The following is a 17,994-nucleotide window of genomic DNA, read 5'->3' as shown; positions in this document are numbered from 1 at the left end:
GCTACGTGACAGAGACAAAGATAAACAATCCCTTCTCACCTTCTGCCTGCAATCTTTGGCATGGTTGGCTATATTCTCTTCTTCCAGTTCATGTTGTTCAGCAGGGTGAGACTAACTGTCTGGCTCCAGTATTAGCTAATCGAAATGAGTATCATTTGCAATGCTTCACTTCCCTTTCCTACAATGTTAGCGCTGGTGTCATACAAGGCCCTTTCTGTTTGTTCATCTACTTGCTGCTCTTTGGTGGCATCATCCGATAGTAACTGGCACTTGTGTGGTGCAAATGTTATTTGCCACTTGCCAGTCCAGGCCTGGATATCATCCAGGTCTTGCTGCATTTGAACACGGACTGCTTCAATATCTGAGGATAAAGGCAAAAAACTGCAGATGCTGGAATCTGAAACAAAAACAGAAAATGCTGGAGAAATTCAGCAGGTCTGACAGCATCTGTGGAGAAAGAATAGAGCCAACGTTTCGAGTCTGGATGACCCTCCAGCAGAGCTCCAGCAAGAGTCATCCAGACTTGACACGTTGGCTCTTTTCTCTCTCCACTGATGTTGTCAGACCTGCTGAATTTCTCCAGCGTTTCCTGTTTTTGTTTCAGTTTCTGAGGAGTTGCAAACAGTGCTATGAACATCACACTTCTGACTTTATGATAGAAAGAAAGTCATTAATGAAGCAGCTGAAGATGGTTGGGCCTAGGACACTAGCCTGAGGAACTCCTGCAGTGATGTCCTGGAATTGAGATGCTTCACCTCCAACAACCACAAAATCTTTCTTTGTGCTAGATATGATTCCAATTAACAGGGAGTTTGCCTCTGCTTTCCCATTAACTCCAGTTTTGCTGGGGCTACTGGTTAAATGCAGCCTTGATGTCCAGAGTAGTAATGCTCACCTTTGTAGTTCAGCTCTTTTACGTGCCTTACCCAAGCATGATATGAGGTCAGAAGCTAAGTGGCCCTGCAGGACCCAAATTGAGCATTAGTGAGCAGGTTATTGGTAAGCATGAGCCACTTGATAGCATTGTTGATGACCTTTTCCATCATTTTACTGATGTTTGAGAGTACCAATAGGGTGGTAATTGGCCAGGTTTGATTTGTCCTGTTTTTCATGTACAGAACATGTACTGGAATTTTCTATGTTTCTGGTTAGATGCCAGTGTCATAGCTGTTCTGGAACAGATTGGCTAGAGCATGGAAAGATGTGGAGCATGTCTTCAGTCCTATTGGTGGAATATCATACGTACGATCTGTGAGCGATTACAGACATAGATTGGAACCTGAATATTGAGGGATACATGACACTTCGGAGGGGCAGGAAGTTAAGAAAAAGTGGAGGGGTGGTCTTGTTATTTAATGATGGTATTAGCACATGAGACAGGGGTGATCTGAATTCAGGAACCATAAGAACTCTGGAACAGATGTAAGTCATTCAGTCCCCAAGCCCACTCCTCCATTCAATAAGATCATGGCTGAACTGTGGCCAAACTCCATGTAACTGCCCTAGACCCATATCCCTTAATACCCCTATTCAGTAAATATTTGTCTACCTCAGACGTAAACCTAACAACTGAACTAGAATCCACCGCTGATTCCAAAGCTCCCCCACTCTGTGTGTAAAAGTGTTTCTAACATCTCTCCTGAATGGCTTGGCCTCATCTTTAGATTATGGCCCTGCTTCCAGAGCCTTCAACCAATAGAAACAGTTTATCCTTATTCACCCTGCCTTCCCTGGAAATATTTTGTAGACTTTATCAGATCACCCCTCAACCTTCTGAATTCAAGAGAATAAAAACCTACTTTATCGAATCTCTCCTTGTAACTTAACTCCCAAAGTCCAAATATCATTCTTGCAAACCTGCATTGAACTCCCTCCATGGCCAAAACATCCTTCGTAAGGTGTGGTGCCCATACCTGCTCTCAGTGCTCTAAGTGGTGTCTAACTAGAGTTTTGTACAACTGCAGCATAACACCTGCATTCTTATACTCCAGCCCTTTAGATAAGATTCCACTGGCCTTCTTAACTGGTTTCTGTATCTGTGGCATTTTAAGGAGCTATGCACCTGAACCCCCCAAATCTGGTTGAACATTTACTGAACCTCATGGTTTCTAAAAAGCTAGTGGCTTGTGCTGCCAAATAAACTTGTTGGACTTTAACCTGGTGTTGAGACTTCTTACTGTGATTACCCCAGTCCAACTCTGGCACCTCCACATTCTAAAACATACCCTAATCTCTCCTTAGCTTTTTTTTGCCCTTCCATCTTCTCTCACAATTCCTCCTGCCACTATAACTTTCTCAGTTTAGGAAGCTTTTGGTGATACAGTTTATAACTGTGTGATTGGGCCAGGTCCGTGGAATTTTATAAATTTAGCTTACTCACCAAGATGTGCGTTTCCTAGAAAGAAAACAGAAAATCAGGTTGTTAAAAAGTGCGGAAAATATTTATTTAGTTTTAAGATTCTGGGCTGGCTATTGGAAAGAATTCAAAAATATTTTTTCAGGGGATTTCAATAATTGAATGAAAAGGGAGAAAGATTAGATGAGGCAGCTCATTCAAACGAAAGCACCATCACAGTTTTGATGGGCCAAATGGCCCATTTCAGTATTACAGCAACCGATGATCACTTACCCAAGGGTTAGCCTGCATCAATGGGTGGGGAGCCAGGTGATGCCCTCCATTAGGTGAAAATGGATCTGGTTTGGCTATCAGTGAATAGTTTCCTTTGTCATTTATTCCCGGGTGAATAAACCGACAATTATTTCCCCATGTGCAGTTACCTACAAAACAACAAATTTAAATACTCAAAAGACAGAACAACCAGAACATAGTAGTCATGTTTCAACACAAACCAACAGTGAAGGACTCAATTAATCTTTATTTGCTAATCTATGTGGATATTTAGTTAGACTTAACAGAGTTAGAATGAATGACACGTCCTCCCCAGTGGGGCAGTGATTTTGAGCGATCAGTGTTCCATGTTGGCTTGGAACAGTAGTATTCTCAGCTTCAGTAAAATTTGTGGGATCAAGCTCCATACCAGGATTTAAACATCATATTGACACAGTGTCACTGAACTATTGTAGATTGTGCATCTGCCACTTTTCAGAAAGACATTAAACAGATCTTGTTGGGTGGTGACATGGACTTGAAGGAAAGCTGGGAGTTCTCCTAGAGTACTGGCCACCCTTCATCCCACAAATAATAATTTATCTGGTAAATCACTTGTTTGTGGGAGACTGAGGTACATAACTTGGCAGCAGTTTTTATATAACATGTGAATAGAACTAGCTGCAAAGCACATTGGGCTTTGAAGGTGTGAAAGGTGCTATATAAATGCAAGATCCTTCTTTCTTCACCTCAGCAACATTCTCCAGTCCTGTGTCCTCTTCTCATCAAAGCCTGGCTACGTGTGCTCCTGCTCCACCCTCTAGCAGAGCACGGAGAACAAGATATTCCTGTGCTCTGAAATTCTCCCTCCTTACCCCAACCTTGCTGCATTTCTCCATAACGTATTCAAAAAATAAAGTCTCAATACCTTCTTTTGGAAGTGATGTTAAAACAAAGGCCTTGCTTGGCAGTTCCAGTTAGGCTATTTGAAGACAAGCAAGGAATTCTTCAGGTATCAGTGTTAATGTAAAGGTACATCAAGCCTCAAAGTCTTTTAATTTTGGATAAGGATTGTAAAGTTAATAATTAAAACTAAGGAACTCAGATTGAGTTCCAATCATCTACATTCCAATCTGTCTTATCCAGGCTATACTGTTTGAATGCATCACCAATGACACTGTCCATTTTAGACATTGCTTGTTGTCTGATGAAGGATGTGAATTTGAAAAGTGCTGTCTCCTTTATGCTTTCCTGCTAATTGTTCTTCACCATTGGGTCGTGTCAGGGTTGTAACAATCACAGCAGTCACTATGATAGGCTCAGTTAGTCCTGTCTACCAAAACGGCGACTATAGACACAGTCGTCCAATTAAGAAGCAATCATTTTACCTGTTGAGGGACAAATTTTTGTAATCCTTTCCAGCTTTCACCATGTATTTTTTTATACATATATAGAAAGCATTACTGCCCTTCGCCATGAACAGGATAAGATCACCAATACCTCATGGTTGTTCTGGACTTTCCAGGAATTAATTTGGAGTATAAAAGATTGGGCCAGTTCTGTGGAATTTTATAAATTTAGTTTAAATATGTACTCAGCAAGTATAGGATGGAATATCAGATGCAGTATAAAAGCAGGGAGGTCTTGCTGCAACTGTACAAGGTACTGGTGAGGCCGCAACTGTGTGCAATTTTGGTCCCCTTATTTGCAAAAGGATATATTGGCCTTGGAGGGAGTGCAGAGAAGGTTCACCAGGTTGATACCAGAGATGAGGGGGTTAGCTTTTGAGAAGAGATTGATTGGGCCTGTACTCGTTGGAGTTTAGAAGGCTGAGGGGTGATCTCAGAGACATATAAGATAATGAAGGGGCTAGATAGGGTGGAGGCAGGGAGATTATTTCCAGTTAGAAAGGAAACAAGAACTAGAGGGCACAGCCTCAAAATAAGGGGGAGTCAATTTAGAACAGAGTTGAGGAGGAACTTCTTCTCTGAGGTTAGTGAATCTTTGGAATTCTCTGCCCGTTGAAGCAGTGGAGACTATCTCATTAAATGTATTTAAGCCACAGGTAGATAGAGTTCTGATCAATAAGGGAATTAGGGGTTATGGAGAGCAGCTGGGTAAGTGGAACTGATCCACTATCAGATCAGTCATGATCTTATTGTATGGCAGGGCAGGCTCGAGGGGCTAGATGGCCTACTGCTGCTCCTATTTCTTATGTTCTTAAAGGTTCATCTCGGATATTACTGCGAGCAACCCTGACAGAAAATCATGGAGGATTTCTTTTTAAATTGTTTATTTCTTCCTCCCTATTTTCTTTGAAAACTATTTCCCTTTGCTTGAGTTGAGAACTACAGCACTATTCATGGCTTCAGATTAAGGTATTGGCCATTTAGAATGCAGATGAGGAAGAATTTGCTCACTGAGAAGTTTGTGAATCTTAAGAATTCTCAATCCCAAAAGGCTGTGGACACTGAAGTCATTGAGAATATTCAATCCTGAGACTGAAATATTTTTGGATGCTCAAGGAATCAAGGGATACGGGGGTAGGGTGGGAAAATGGAATTAAGGTCAAAGGTAAGGCATGATTAAACTGAATGACAGAACAGACTTGAGGCAGAATGGCCTAATCCAGCTACTGTTTATATTTTTATATCACATGTTCACCTAAATCTTCTTAGACTCCTGCTCACAATTTTGTTGCTCCACATTGACATACTTTAGTTAATTTTTCCACATCACAGAACCCCAACAAAAGCAAACTATAGTTCAGTGGGTTGAATTTTAAAGTAATTAAAGATCCAAGGTGAGAGTGGGAAAGTTTAAAGGAGATATGAGGGGAAAAGTTTTCATGCAGAGTGGTAGGTGCCTGGAACACACTGCCAGAGGTGGTGGTGGAAGCAGGCACATTAGCAATATTTAAGAGGCATCTGGATGGGTACATGAATAGGGAAGAAAGAGAGGGATATGGACCGAGAAAGGGCAGAAGTTTTTTCTTAGTTTAGCGAGAGCATCATGATCAGCACAGGGTTGGAGGGCCGAAAGGCCTGTTCTTATGCTGTACTTTTCTTTGTATATTTTCTTCATACATCTTTGTGTCATCTTTGGTGATCTGGATGCCTTGAAACTCTCAACCATTTCCACATCACTCTGTTGACATCCTCCAATATGATTCCTGAAGTCAATGACTATCTCCTTTGTTTTGTTAACATTGAGGGAGAGATTCTTGTCATCACACCAGTTCACCAGATTCTCTACCTCAATCCTGTACTCTGTCTCATCACTGTTTGAGATCTGACCCACTACGGTAATATCCTCAGCAAACTTGAAAATCAAGTTGGAGGGGAATTTGGCTACACAACCACAGGCATGTAGTAGGGGGCTGAGGACACAGCTTTGTGGCGCACCGGTGTTGAGGATGGTCGTGGAGCTGCTGTTGTTGCTGATGCTTAGTGATTGTGGTCTGTGGGTTAGGAAGTCTAAGATCTGGCCACAGAGGGAGGAGCCCTGTGACGACTGGAGAAGGAGACAGGACCTTGTTGCCTGTGAATGCAACACTCATATCACTGCCCTGCAAAAGACCCAAAGAGTAGGCAAAGGGCAGCTGAGGAAATATGGCAGTAGTTATACCTTCTTGTGGAGAAGAAAACTCAACAACTTTCCCACAAGTGGAACACTGGCTCCTCAGGTAGGGGCATTGCTCATCTATGGCTGACACTGATGCAGGGAACCAACATCATATCCAATCTGCAAGCACCACTTTCTAATACTCAAGGACGAGTCTTCAAAGACTGTGACATTCATGCTAAAACCAAGACCCTCCTGTACAAGGCAATCATCTTCCCAACTGTTCTACGTGGCTCAGAAACTTGGACTAAGTACACATGCCCCCTTGAGGCCTTGGAGAGGTACCATCAATGCAGTCTGAGACAGATTCTCTACATCAGCTGGGAGGACAGGCTTAGTAACAGCATTCCTGAAGGAGCCGAGAGCATCAGCATCGAGACCGTGATAATCCAAAACCAACTCCACTAGGCTGGCCATATGCTTAGGATGCCAGAGTCCCAAATGCCAAAGCAAATCATCTTCACCCAGCTCAAGGAAGGCTCTGGAGCAAGAGGCGGACAAAGGACACACTTCAAAGACACCTTGAAGGCTTACCTCAAGAAATGCAACATAGACGTCAATGCCTGGGAGACCCTTGTTCAGAAGGAACTTGGGGGAACCTCCCGATGGAAGGGACACAATGCTTTGAGGACACCCAACAGCAAGAGGAGGCCCATGAAAGGAGCCTAAGAAAGGAATACCAGCGATCTAGAGAGTCTAAGGACCAAATCCACCTCTAGGGAACATTTCAAGTGCAAATGAAAAAATGGTAATCTAATTGGAATGGTGCAGCTACTGCCACCAAAATTCTCAAAGAAAATCCAGTAATTTTAGACACAAGAACAAATTACACAACAAGCACACAGAACACCATTAAGCCTTCACTGGGAACAGCATGCGTCTGTTAACATAGTTGATGCAAATTTCATTTTCTTATCATGCCTCAGCTCAACTGCAAGCTGAAAAAACAACTACTAAATTTACATCTAAACATAAATTCAATAAGAGCATCCATATGAGAGGAGGTGATGTGCAAACTTCAGGGAGGTACCTGATGCAGATTCTAACTCCCACAAACACTGACAAATTATTCTACCTCCAGTCCTTCAAAGTCAGTGATTACCTTTAATGTAGAATCTGCAGACGGGCTTTGGTCGGACTTTTCTCTCGTTGGGATCTTTTACTTCGCCTTCCTCAAGGTCATCATCCTAATAACAGGTTAAAAAAGGAGGCAGAGTGTAAACAACAAATACAACTGGCATTAGCAGTCCTGGAGTAGGAGCCAATGTTGGAAGCAGGCAAGGCCAAATTCAAGATTGATTACAACATTCACAGCTGGAGAATTTACCAAAGCATGTTCTAGGTTTGCTCATCAGTAATGACACTGGATTCCAATATACTGCCACAATAATTCACGTCCCCAATGTTTGAGGATGACAGCTTATGCAAACTTTTTATTTCCTCAAATTACTTACACCTCTGCATAATTTGTCATAGATCACAGAGTGCAGAAAGAGGCCCTTCGGCCCATCGAGTCTGCAACGAGCACAATCCCACCCAGACCCTACCCCCATATCCCTACATGTTATACCCACTAATCCCTCTAACCTACGCATCCCAGGATACTAAGGGGCAATTTATTAGCACGGCCAATCAACCTAACCCACACGTCTCTGGACTGTGGGAGGAAACCAGAGTACCTGGAGGAAACCCACGCAGACACAAGGAGAATGTGCAAACTCCACACAGACAAGTTGGGAATCGAACCCAGGACCCCGGAGCTGTGAAGCAGCAGCGCTACCATGCTGCCCCTATTGTTTGACTATTGTCAATAGTGATAGAATGTTTTACATAAATGATATAATATAGTAACACAGACCATTCAGTTCACATGAATAGGACTCATTTCACATGAATAGGACTCATTTCATCCAAGATACAAATACTAAAATCTGAACAAGACACATCATTAATGGGAGCAACCATCTGATTTTATAAAAGTGACTTCAGTGGCTCCGGAATTTCAACTGTACTTCACTACCAGAAATTAGTAGGATCCTGTGTATAGTTGGAAGGGGTAGGCCAGATGCAAATAATCCCATAGCACTATTTTCAACAGTAGATGAGCTAACTCAACCTCTTGGCTGATACTTATCACCTCAAATCATAGAATCTCACGAGTTGTTACAGTGTAGAAGGGGGCCATTTAGTCCACTGTATCATGATGGCTCTCAATGAGCAAATCACCTAGTGCCACTCCCCCACCTTCTCTCCATGACCCTGCACGTTATTCCTTTTCAGATAATAATCCAATTGCCTTGATTGAACCCGCTTCCAGCACAGTGTATTCAAGATCTTAGCCATTTGCTGTGAAAATGTTTTTCCTCATGTCTCCATTGCTTCTTTTATCAGATTAAATCTACGCTGTCTTCATCTCGATTATTTCACCAGCGAGAAATTTTTCCCAATCTACTCTATCCAGTCCCATCATGAGTTTGAATAGCTCAAACAAATTTCCTCTCAGCCTCCTCTTCTAAGCATAAGAAACATAAGAAACAGGAGGAGTAAGCCATCTAGCCCCTCGAGCCTCCCCGCCATTCAATAAGATCATGGCTGATCTGAAGTGGCTCAGTTCCACTTTCCCGCTTTCTCCTCATAACCCTTAATCCCCTTGCCTACCAAAAACCTATCTACCCATGTCTTCTCCAAGAGAAACTGTCCTAACTTCTCCAATCTATCTTCTTAACTGAAGTTTCTTACTTCTGGACCATTTCACCAATGTCTCCACGTCCTCCCTCCAATTGAGGCTGAACTAGTGTTTTATACAAGTTTATTATAACCTCCTTGCTCTTGTACTCTATGCCCCTACTAATAAAATCTTTCGGCATGCCCTGCCCTGTGCTCCTGCACTCCTGTTAGAATTGTACCTGCTTTCTATACTGTCCCTATTGTCTCTCCATGTTCTTTTTTTAATTCATTTGTGGGACATGGGTGTCACTGGCTGGCCAGCATTCATTGCCCATCCCTAGTTGCCCTTGAGTAGATGGTGGTGAGCTGCCTTTTTGAATCGCTGCAGTCCACGTGCTGTGGGTTGACCCACAATGCCATTAGGGAGGGAATTCCAGGATAAAAGCAAATTACTGAGGATGCTGGAATCTGAAACCAAAAGGGAAAATGCTGGAAAATCTCAGCAAGTCTGGCAGCATCTGTAAGGAGAATGCTAGGATTTTGACCCAGCAACTGCAAAGGAATTGTGACATATTTCCAAGTCAGGATGGTGAGTGGCTTAGAGAGGAACTTGCAGGTGGTGATGTTCCCATGTATCTGCTGACCTTGTCCTCCTAGATGGAAGTGGTTGTGGGTTTGGAAGGTGCTGTCTAAGAATCTTTGGGAATTGCTGCAGTGCATCTTGTAGATAGTAATGTGAAGTTGTATGAACGAAGTAGTGGCACGATGGGAAAATTGGTCAAGTATTTGGTACAAAATAAGGGAAACTGACTCTGCATAACCTGAGACATGAATAAGACTGGAGAAGGTCAAGCTGTGCCTAATCTCTGATAAGGCTGACTCCACATGACCTAGAGCTGTATGAGTGAGACAAGATAAGGTCAGAGGTGACAAAGTCATCGGCCTTCTTCTATTCTATCAAAAGGACAAGATAAAAGTATGAATGATGAGCCAAAGAGTTCTAGGAAGTCAGCAAGTTGTACCATTATTTATGACATTACTTATGATGCTACTAGTTGATCAAATTCCTGAATAAGCACTGGTCATGCAAACTGATAAAGATTATGTATAAATACTGAACTGATTCTTTACGTAAGCGCGGACTTGAGGAAGAATTAGCAAGTCGTAATGACGGCTCTCTGAACTCAAGTTTCTGCCAATACTGCATGCAGTCTTTCGGAAATAAAGACAAGTTATTTTGTTGGAACAAACTTTGTTGAGTCTTTCGACCACAGTCAAGAATCAGGAAAATTTCCACTTCAATAACAGTACACACTGCTGCTACTGAGCATCAGTGGTAGAGAGATTGAATATTTGTAGATTTGGTGCCAATCAAGCAGGCTGCTTCGTCATGGATGGTGTCAAGCTACTTGAGTGTTGTTGGACCTGCGGACAAGTTGTTGGACAAGTGGGGAGTATTCCATCACACTCTTGACTTGTGCCTTGTAGATAATGCATGGACTTTGGGGGGGGGTCTATCTACCAAAAAGAATCAGTTCACACGTCCATGTATTGAACTGAATCTGCCACTTGATAGCCCACTCCATCAACTTGTCTGTGTCCTTTTCATAGATTCATAGAAGATAGGAGCAGGAGGAGGCCATTTGGCTTTCCAAGCCTACTCCACCATTCATTACAATCATGGCTGATCATCCAACTCAATAGCCTAATCCTGCTTTCTCTCTGCTTCTGGGGGAGGATAACCTTTGATTCCATTCATCCCAAGTACTATGTCTGGGGCTTTGAGTATAAAGATTTGCAGGTCATGCTGCAACTGTACAGAATCTTAGTTAGGCCTCAATTGGAATATAGTGTATATTTCCGGTTGCCACACTACCAGAAGGATGTGGATGCTTTGGAGAGGGTACATAAGAGGATTACCAGGATGTTGCCTGGTCTGGCAGGTATTAGCTATGAGGAGAGGTTGGATAAACTTGGTTTGTTCTCACTGAACAACGGAGGGTGATGGGTGACCTGATAGAGGTTTACAAGATTCTGAGTGGCATGGGCAGAGTGGATAGTCAGATGCGCTTTCTTGGAGTAGAAAAATCAAGTACTAGATGATACAGGTTTAAAGTGCATGGGGAAAAGTTTAGAGGAGATGTGCAAAGCAAGATTTTTTTCTTTACACAGAGTGGTGAATGGAACACACTAACCAGGGAAGTGGTGGGAGCAGGTACAACAGCGGCATTTATGAGGCGACTAGATGAATAGAAGGACATGGACTTTAAGTCATAATGTTTTAGTTTAGACAGGCATCATGATCGGCGCAGGTTTGGAGGGCTGAATGGCCTCTTCCTGTGCTGTACTTTTCTTTGTTCTTGTTCTAGCCACCTCTCGGATACATTCCATGTTTTGGCATCAACTACTTTCTGTGTTAATGAATTCCACAGGCGCACCACTTTTTGGGTGAAGAAAAATCTAAATGGTTTACCTCGACTCCTCAGACTGCAACCCCTGGTTCTGGACACCCTCGCCATTGGGAATGTCCTACCTGCATTCACCCTTTCTAATCCTATTAGAATTTTATAAATTTCAATGAGATCCCCCCCTCATTCATCTGAACACCAGCAAAAGCAATCCTAACTTAGCCAATCTCTCCTCATACATCATTTGAAGTTCTACACTGCTCTCTTCGGGGCTCACAATGCTTCCAAGTTTTGTAACATCTGCAAATTTTGAAATCATGTCTGATACCCCAAAGTCTAGTCAATATGTATGAGAAAGAGCAAGGGTCCCAACACTGACCCCTGGAGAATGCTACATAAGAACATAAGAAATAGGAGCAAGAGTAGGCCATCTGGCCCTTCGAGCCTGCCCCACCATTCAATAAGATCATGGCTGATCTGTCGTGGCTCAGTTCCACATTCCCGCCCTCTCCCCATCACCCCTAATCCCCTCTCTTATCAAAAGCCCATCAACCCGCGTCTTAAAAATATTTAGCGAGGTAGCCTCCACCACTTCAACGGGCAGAGAATTCCAGAGATTCACCACCCTTTGAGTGAAGAAGTTCTTCCTCAACTCCGTTCTAAACCGCCCCCCCTTTATTTTGAGGCTGTGCCCCCTAGTCCTACTGTCCTTTCTGAGCGGGAAGAGTCTCTCTACCTCTATCCTATCCATCCCATTCATCATCTTATACATCTCAACGAGATCTCCCCTCATTCTTCTAAACTCTAACGAGTACAAGCCTAGTTTATTCAGCCTCTCCTCATAGCTCAACCCCCTCAACTCCGGCATCAGCCTAGTAAACCTCCTCTGCACTCCCTCCAAGGCCAAAATATCCTTGCGTAAGTACGGCGCCCAAAACTGCACACAGTACTCCAGCTGCGGCCTCACCAATACCCTATACAGCCGCAGCAAGACCTCCCTACTTTTATATTCAATCCCCCTCGCTATGAAGGCCAGCATCCCATTCGCCTTCCTGACTACCTGCTGCACCTGCAAGCTGGGTTTTTGCGACTCATGCACAAGGACCCCGAGGTCCCTCTGCACTGTCGCCTGCTGCAGTTTTTCTCCACGTATGTAATAATCCTTCCTACCATTATTACTACATTATTACCATTACTACAGTAAGAAGTCTCTCAACACCAGGTTAAAGTCCAACAGGTTTATTTAGTCGCAAAAGCCACTAGCTTTTGGGCCTCTGACCCTTCATCAGGTGAGTGGAGTGTTCTGATCACAAACAGGGGATGTGAAGACACACACTCAGTTTACAGAATACTGATTAGAATGCGAGTTTTTGCAGCTAATCAAGTCTTAAAGGTGCAGACAATGTGAAGGTCTACAAGCCATATTTCTGTCCAAAGAACACCCCCATTAGCCATTACTCTGTTTCCTGTCATTCAGCCAAACGCATATCCATGCTTTTAATTCCATGAACTCTAACTCTGCTCATGGGTCTGTTGTGTGGAAACATATCAAATACCTATTCGAAGTCCATATATATCAATCAACTGCATTAAACCCACTCTATTACTTCCTGAAAAACCACCAACAAGTTAGTTAACCACATCACAAATAGATTTACACCATTATGACATTAGTGTTTGTGGGAGTTTGCTGTGCACAGATTGGCTGCCAGATTTCCTACTTTACAACAATGACTATACTACAAAAGCACTTCATTAGCTCTAAAACACATTTTAAAGTTTATTTATTGGTATCACAAGTAGGCTTACATTACACTACAATGAAACTATTGAGAAAACCCCCTAGTTGCCACACTCAGTATACCCGAACCGCCTTTTTGGGTAATAGTGAAGGAGAATTTAGCATGGCCAATCCAAGTAACCAACACATCTTTCGGACTTTTAGGATGTCCATTGCGCAGAATAGGCACCATCAAAATATTTTTTTTTTAATTCACACTTCATGTATCCAAATTGACTGATTAATTGAACCAGCAGTTCTCAACACAGCTTTATACATGTATTTATATGTCATAAGTTGTTGCATGAATAGACTTGCTGATAGAATAAAGGGACACTGATAAAGAAGTGTGGGAGCATTGGTCAGAAGTTGATTGAGGAACAGGAAGTAATGGTTAATAATTTTTCAGACCAAATTATACATAATGATGTCTTTCAGTGGTCATTGTTAGACAACTGTTGATCATATATGCATATAATTTAGATGTGAGTAACAAGGACATATGGGCAAATTTCCAACTTCTACATGAACAGAAACCTGCGCTGTAGATCAATTGTTTGTTGTAGAAAATGCTGAGTTTGCATTTCCAAATCACAGAGCAAATTGGGGCTGTTTTCCCTTGAAAGACGGCGACTGAGGGGGGATCTAATAGAGGTGTATAAGATTATGAAGGGTATAGATAGAGTAAACAGAGGTAAGCTAGTTCCTATGTTAGAGACACACAGTACGAGGGGCCATGGGCTTAAGGTGACGGGGGAGAGGTATAACACGGATATTAGAGGGAGGTTTTTCACACAGAGGGTAGTGGGGGTATGGAATGCTGTGCCAAGTAAGGTGGTGGAGGCAGGCACGCTGGAGTTGTTTAAGAGTAACTTAGACAGGCACATGAGTGGGTTGGAGATGGGAGGATATAGGAGATTGTTTTAAATAAGGTTCATTAGCATTGGGACATCCCTGGTAAGGTAAAAGGATGTGGTAAGATAATAATGTTTTTCTCTTTTAATTCACAGGTTTTAAGTCGGTCCGCCTTGTTGTCCGACGAGGGGCATACACACGAAGGGTCGTACTTGGGCTGCTCTTGGATGTTCGAGAGTGGCCTAGTGTGTGCTTAAACTGGACCAGATGCTGGGCAACACGACAGCTCAGTGACTATCACTGTTTGCTGTGCAGACACAGATTTGGGCCAGTGTCTGTGGGAGTTTGCGCATTCTCCCCGTGCTTGCATGGGTTTTCTCCGGGTACTCTGGTTTTCTCCCACACCCCAAAGATGTGCTATTAGGCTGATTGGGAGTAATAAATTGTCCCTAAATTAGTTTCCCTCAATGTGGGTTGCCATAAAACAATAGATAAGGGTCATGGGTGGAGGGGGTAATGTTAAAATGGCGGTGCGGGCTCACTGGGCCGAAGGGCCTGTTTCCCAGGCTGTTTTTGTTCTTTGATTTCTATAACAGATGTTTATCTGCAATGCCAGACATTAAAATGAAAATCTACCCCACAATATTAATTATTGCAAATGAAATTAAAATATAGTTAAAAGGCAATTATAGGGACAGGAGATCAGATAAACAGAAGTCAAATCAATTTTAATGCTGAGAGGGGTTAGGTATGTCAGGAAAGAAAGAAGAGGACATACAAATATTAAAAACTTAAAAGCAGAAAATCCTGTTTTTCTTAATCACATAACAGACTAAAAGGACAATTGTCACAGCATACTTGTCAACTTAGTTGCCGGGTGTTAGCGATGGAAAGGTGGAAGGACTGGAGGGTCTCAATGACATTATTGTTACTAGAGAGGCGGTGCTTGACAGACTGGAGGGACTGATTGTGGACAAGTCCCCAGGACCGGATGGAATGCATCCGAGGGTTCTGAAAGAAATGGCGGAGGTGATAGTGGATGCCGTGGTGGTTATTTTCCAAACGTCGCTGGATTCCGGGGAAGTGCCGGAAGATTGGAAAATGGCTAATGTTACGCCGTTGTTTAAAAAGGGTGCCAGGCAAAAGGCAGGGAATTATAGGCCGGTTAGTTTAACGTCTGTTGTAGGTAAAATGTTAGAATCCGTCATCAAGGAGGAAATAGCGAGGCATCTTGAGGGGAATCGCTTGATAGAGCAGACACAGCACGGTTTCGTTAAGGGGAAGTTGTGTCTGACAAATTTATTGGAGTTCTATGAGGATGTGTCTAGGGCGGTGGATAGAGGAGAGCCGGTGGATGTGGTCTTTCTTGATTTTCAGAAGGCGTTTGACAAGGTACCTCACAAGAGGTTATTGCAGAAGGTAAGGGGGCATGGAGATGGGGGTAGGGTGTTAGCGCGGATAGAGGATTGGTTGTCAAATAGGAGGCAGAGAGTGGGGGTTAATGGGTGCTATTCGGATTGGCGGTTGGTGACTAGTGGAGCGCCCCAGGGGTCGGTGCTGGAGCCTCAGCTATTTACCATTTATATAGGTGATCTGGAGGAGGGAACCGAGTGTATGGTGTCAAAATTTGCTGATGACACCAAGATTGGTGGAACGGCAAATTGCGTGGAGGGTGTGGAGAGTCTGCAGAAGGATCTAGATAGGCTGGGTGAATGGGCCAGGAACTAGCAAATGGAATTTAATGTTGGCAAGTGCGAGGTGGTCCACTTTGGTAGGAAGGACTATTACTTACATGGCGAAAAACTGCAGCAGGCGACGATACAGAGGGACCTCGGGGTCCTTGTGCATGAGTCGCCAAAACCCAGCCTGCAGGTGCAGCAGGTGGTCAGGAAGGTGAATGGGATGCTGGCCTTCATAGCGAGGGGGATTGAATATAAAAGTAGGGAGGTCTTGCTGCAGCTGTATAGGGCATTGGCGAGGCCGCAGCTGGAGTACTGTGTGCAGTTTTGGTCGCCGTACTTACGCAAGGGTATTTTGGCCTTGGAGTGAGTGCAGTGGAGGTTTACTAGGCTGATGCCGGAGTTGAAGGGGTTGAGCTATGAGGAGAGGCTGAATAAACTAGGCTTGTACTCGTTAGAGTTTAGAAGAATGAGGGGAGATCTCATTGAGACGTATAAGATGATGAATGGGATGGATAGGATAGAGGTGGAGAGACTCTTCCTGCTCAGAAAGGACAGTAGGACTAGGGGGCACAGCCTCAAAATAAAGGGGGGGCGGTTTAGAACGGAGTTGAGGAGGAACTTCTTCACTCAAAGGGTGGTGAATCTCTGGATTTCTCTGCCCGTTGAGGTGGTGGAGGCTGCCTCGCTAAATATTTTTATGATGCGGGTTGATGGGTTTTTGATAAGTGAGGGGATTAAGGGTTATGGGGAGAGGGCGGGAATGTGGAACTGAGCCACGACAGATCAGCCATGATCTTATTGAATGGCAGGGCAGGCTCAAAGGGCTAGATGGCCTACTCCTGCTCCTATTCCTTATGTTCTTAGCGCAAAAAACATTATGGAGGCATGACAGGGTACAGAAGAGATTCACTAAAGATAACACAAAGATAAGTAGCACAAAAGCAAAATGTAAACAAGATGCAGAAAGAGCAAAGAATTGGGACTATGTGGATGGGTCTTCCAGTGAGATGAAAGACATTATGGGCTGAATGTTTCATCCTGCGCTGGGCAATTCTGTGAATCTAAATATTTACCTACTTGCTTATTCAAAGCTATTACAGATATTGCTCCACCAGTTTCTGATAAAAGGAACTTCAGTGTTCCAATTATCACCAAAACATTTTCCCAGGCTCAAAATTTCAAATTTGTGTCTTTTAGGTAAGACCAAAGACATAGGCCATTCAGCCCATTGAGTCTGTTCCACCATTCAATGAGACCATGACAGATCTGATATGCTAATAAACTTCACTTTCTCACCTTATTCCCATACCCTTGATTCAACTACAGATTAAAAATCTATCTCAGCCTTGAACATACTTAATGACCCAGCCTTCCACAGTAAATAATTTCATAGATTCATAAGAACATAAGAACATAAGAAATAGGAGCAGGAGTAGGCCATCTGGCCCTTCGAGCCTGCCCCGCCATTCAATAAGATCATGGCTGATCTGTCGTGGCTCAGTTCCACTTTCCCGCCCTCTCCCCATAACCCTTAATCCCCTCTCTTATCAAAAACCCATCAACCCGCTTCTTAAAAATATTTAGCGAGGCAGCCTCCACCACTTCAACGGGCAGAGAATTCCAGAGATTCACCACCCTTTGAGTGAAGAAGTTCCTCCTCAACTCCGTTCTGAACCGCCCCCCCTTTATCTTGAGGCTGTGCCCCCTAGTCCTACTGTCTTTTTTGAGCGGGAAGAGTCTTTCCACCTCTATCCTATCCATCCCATTCATCATCTTATACGTCTCAATGAGATCTCCCCTCATTCTTCTAAACTCTAACGAGTACAAGCCTAGTTTATTCAGCCTCTCCTCATAGCTCAACCCCCTCAACTCCGGTATCAGCCTAGTAAACCTCCTCTGCACTCCCTCCAAGGCCAAAATATCCTTGCGCAGGTGCGGCGCCCAAAACTGCACACAGTACTCCAGCTGCGGCCTCACCAATGCCCTATACAGCTGCAGCAAGACCTCCCTACTTTTATATTCAATCCCCCTCGCTATGAAGGCCAGCATCCCATTCGCCTTCCTGACCACCTGCTGCACCTGCAGGCTGGGTTTTTGCGACTCATGCACAAGGACCCCGAGGTCCCTCTGCACCGTCGCCTGCTGCAGTTTTTCGCCCCGTAAGTAATAGTCCTTCCTACCATTCTTCCTACCAAAGTGGACCACCTCACACTTGCCAACATTAAATTCCATTTGCCATTTCCTGGCCCATTCGCCCAGCCTATCTAGATCCTTCTGCAGACTCTCCACAGCCACAGATTCACAGCCACAGAAGAAATTCCTCCTCATCACTGCCTTAAATGGGAAATCCTTCACTGAGATTTTGCCCGT

The 17,994-nt window shown here is 43.6% G+C and overlaps 1 protein-coding gene across 11 annotated transcripts in view; it reads right to left on the bottom strand.

The window, feature by feature from the left end:
* Positions 1 to 17,994, bottom strand: part of zc3h18 (zinc finger CCCH-type containing 18) — a 179,616-nt gene that overhangs the window by 140,917 nt on the left and 20,705 nt on the right. For 7 of the 11 annotated variants that reach the window (XM_080186637.1, XM_080186636.1, XM_080186640.1 and 4 more), the window contains exons 3-5: positions 7,335 to 7,419; positions 2,630 to 2,778; positions 2,381 to 2,395 (exon numbers count right to left, since the gene is read on the bottom strand). In XM_080186637.1, coding sequence (XP_080042763.1) covers positions 2,381 to 2,395; positions 2,630 to 2,778; positions 7,335 to 7,419 — 249 coding nt within the window. The remainder of the gene's footprint in view (positions 1 to 2,380; positions 2,396 to 2,629; positions 2,779 to 7,334; positions 7,420 to 17,994) is intronic. The other 4 variants (XM_080186641.1, XM_080186642.1, XM_080186647.1 and 1 more) reach the window with 1 other exon arrangement.

The sequence above is a fragment of the Carcharhinus amblyrhynchos genome, chromosome 4 (assembly GCF_965287045.1).
Source record: "Carcharhinus amblyrhynchos chromosome 4, sCarAmb.v2.hapA, whole genome shotgun sequence".
In the NCBI taxonomy this organism is placed as follows: Eukaryota; Metazoa; Chordata; class Chondrichthyes; order Carcharhiniformes; family Carcharhinidae; genus Carcharhinus; species Carcharhinus amblyrhynchos.
Note: the sequence above shows the minus strand (reverse complement) of the source record. Positions and strands in the feature narration are given on the sequence as shown.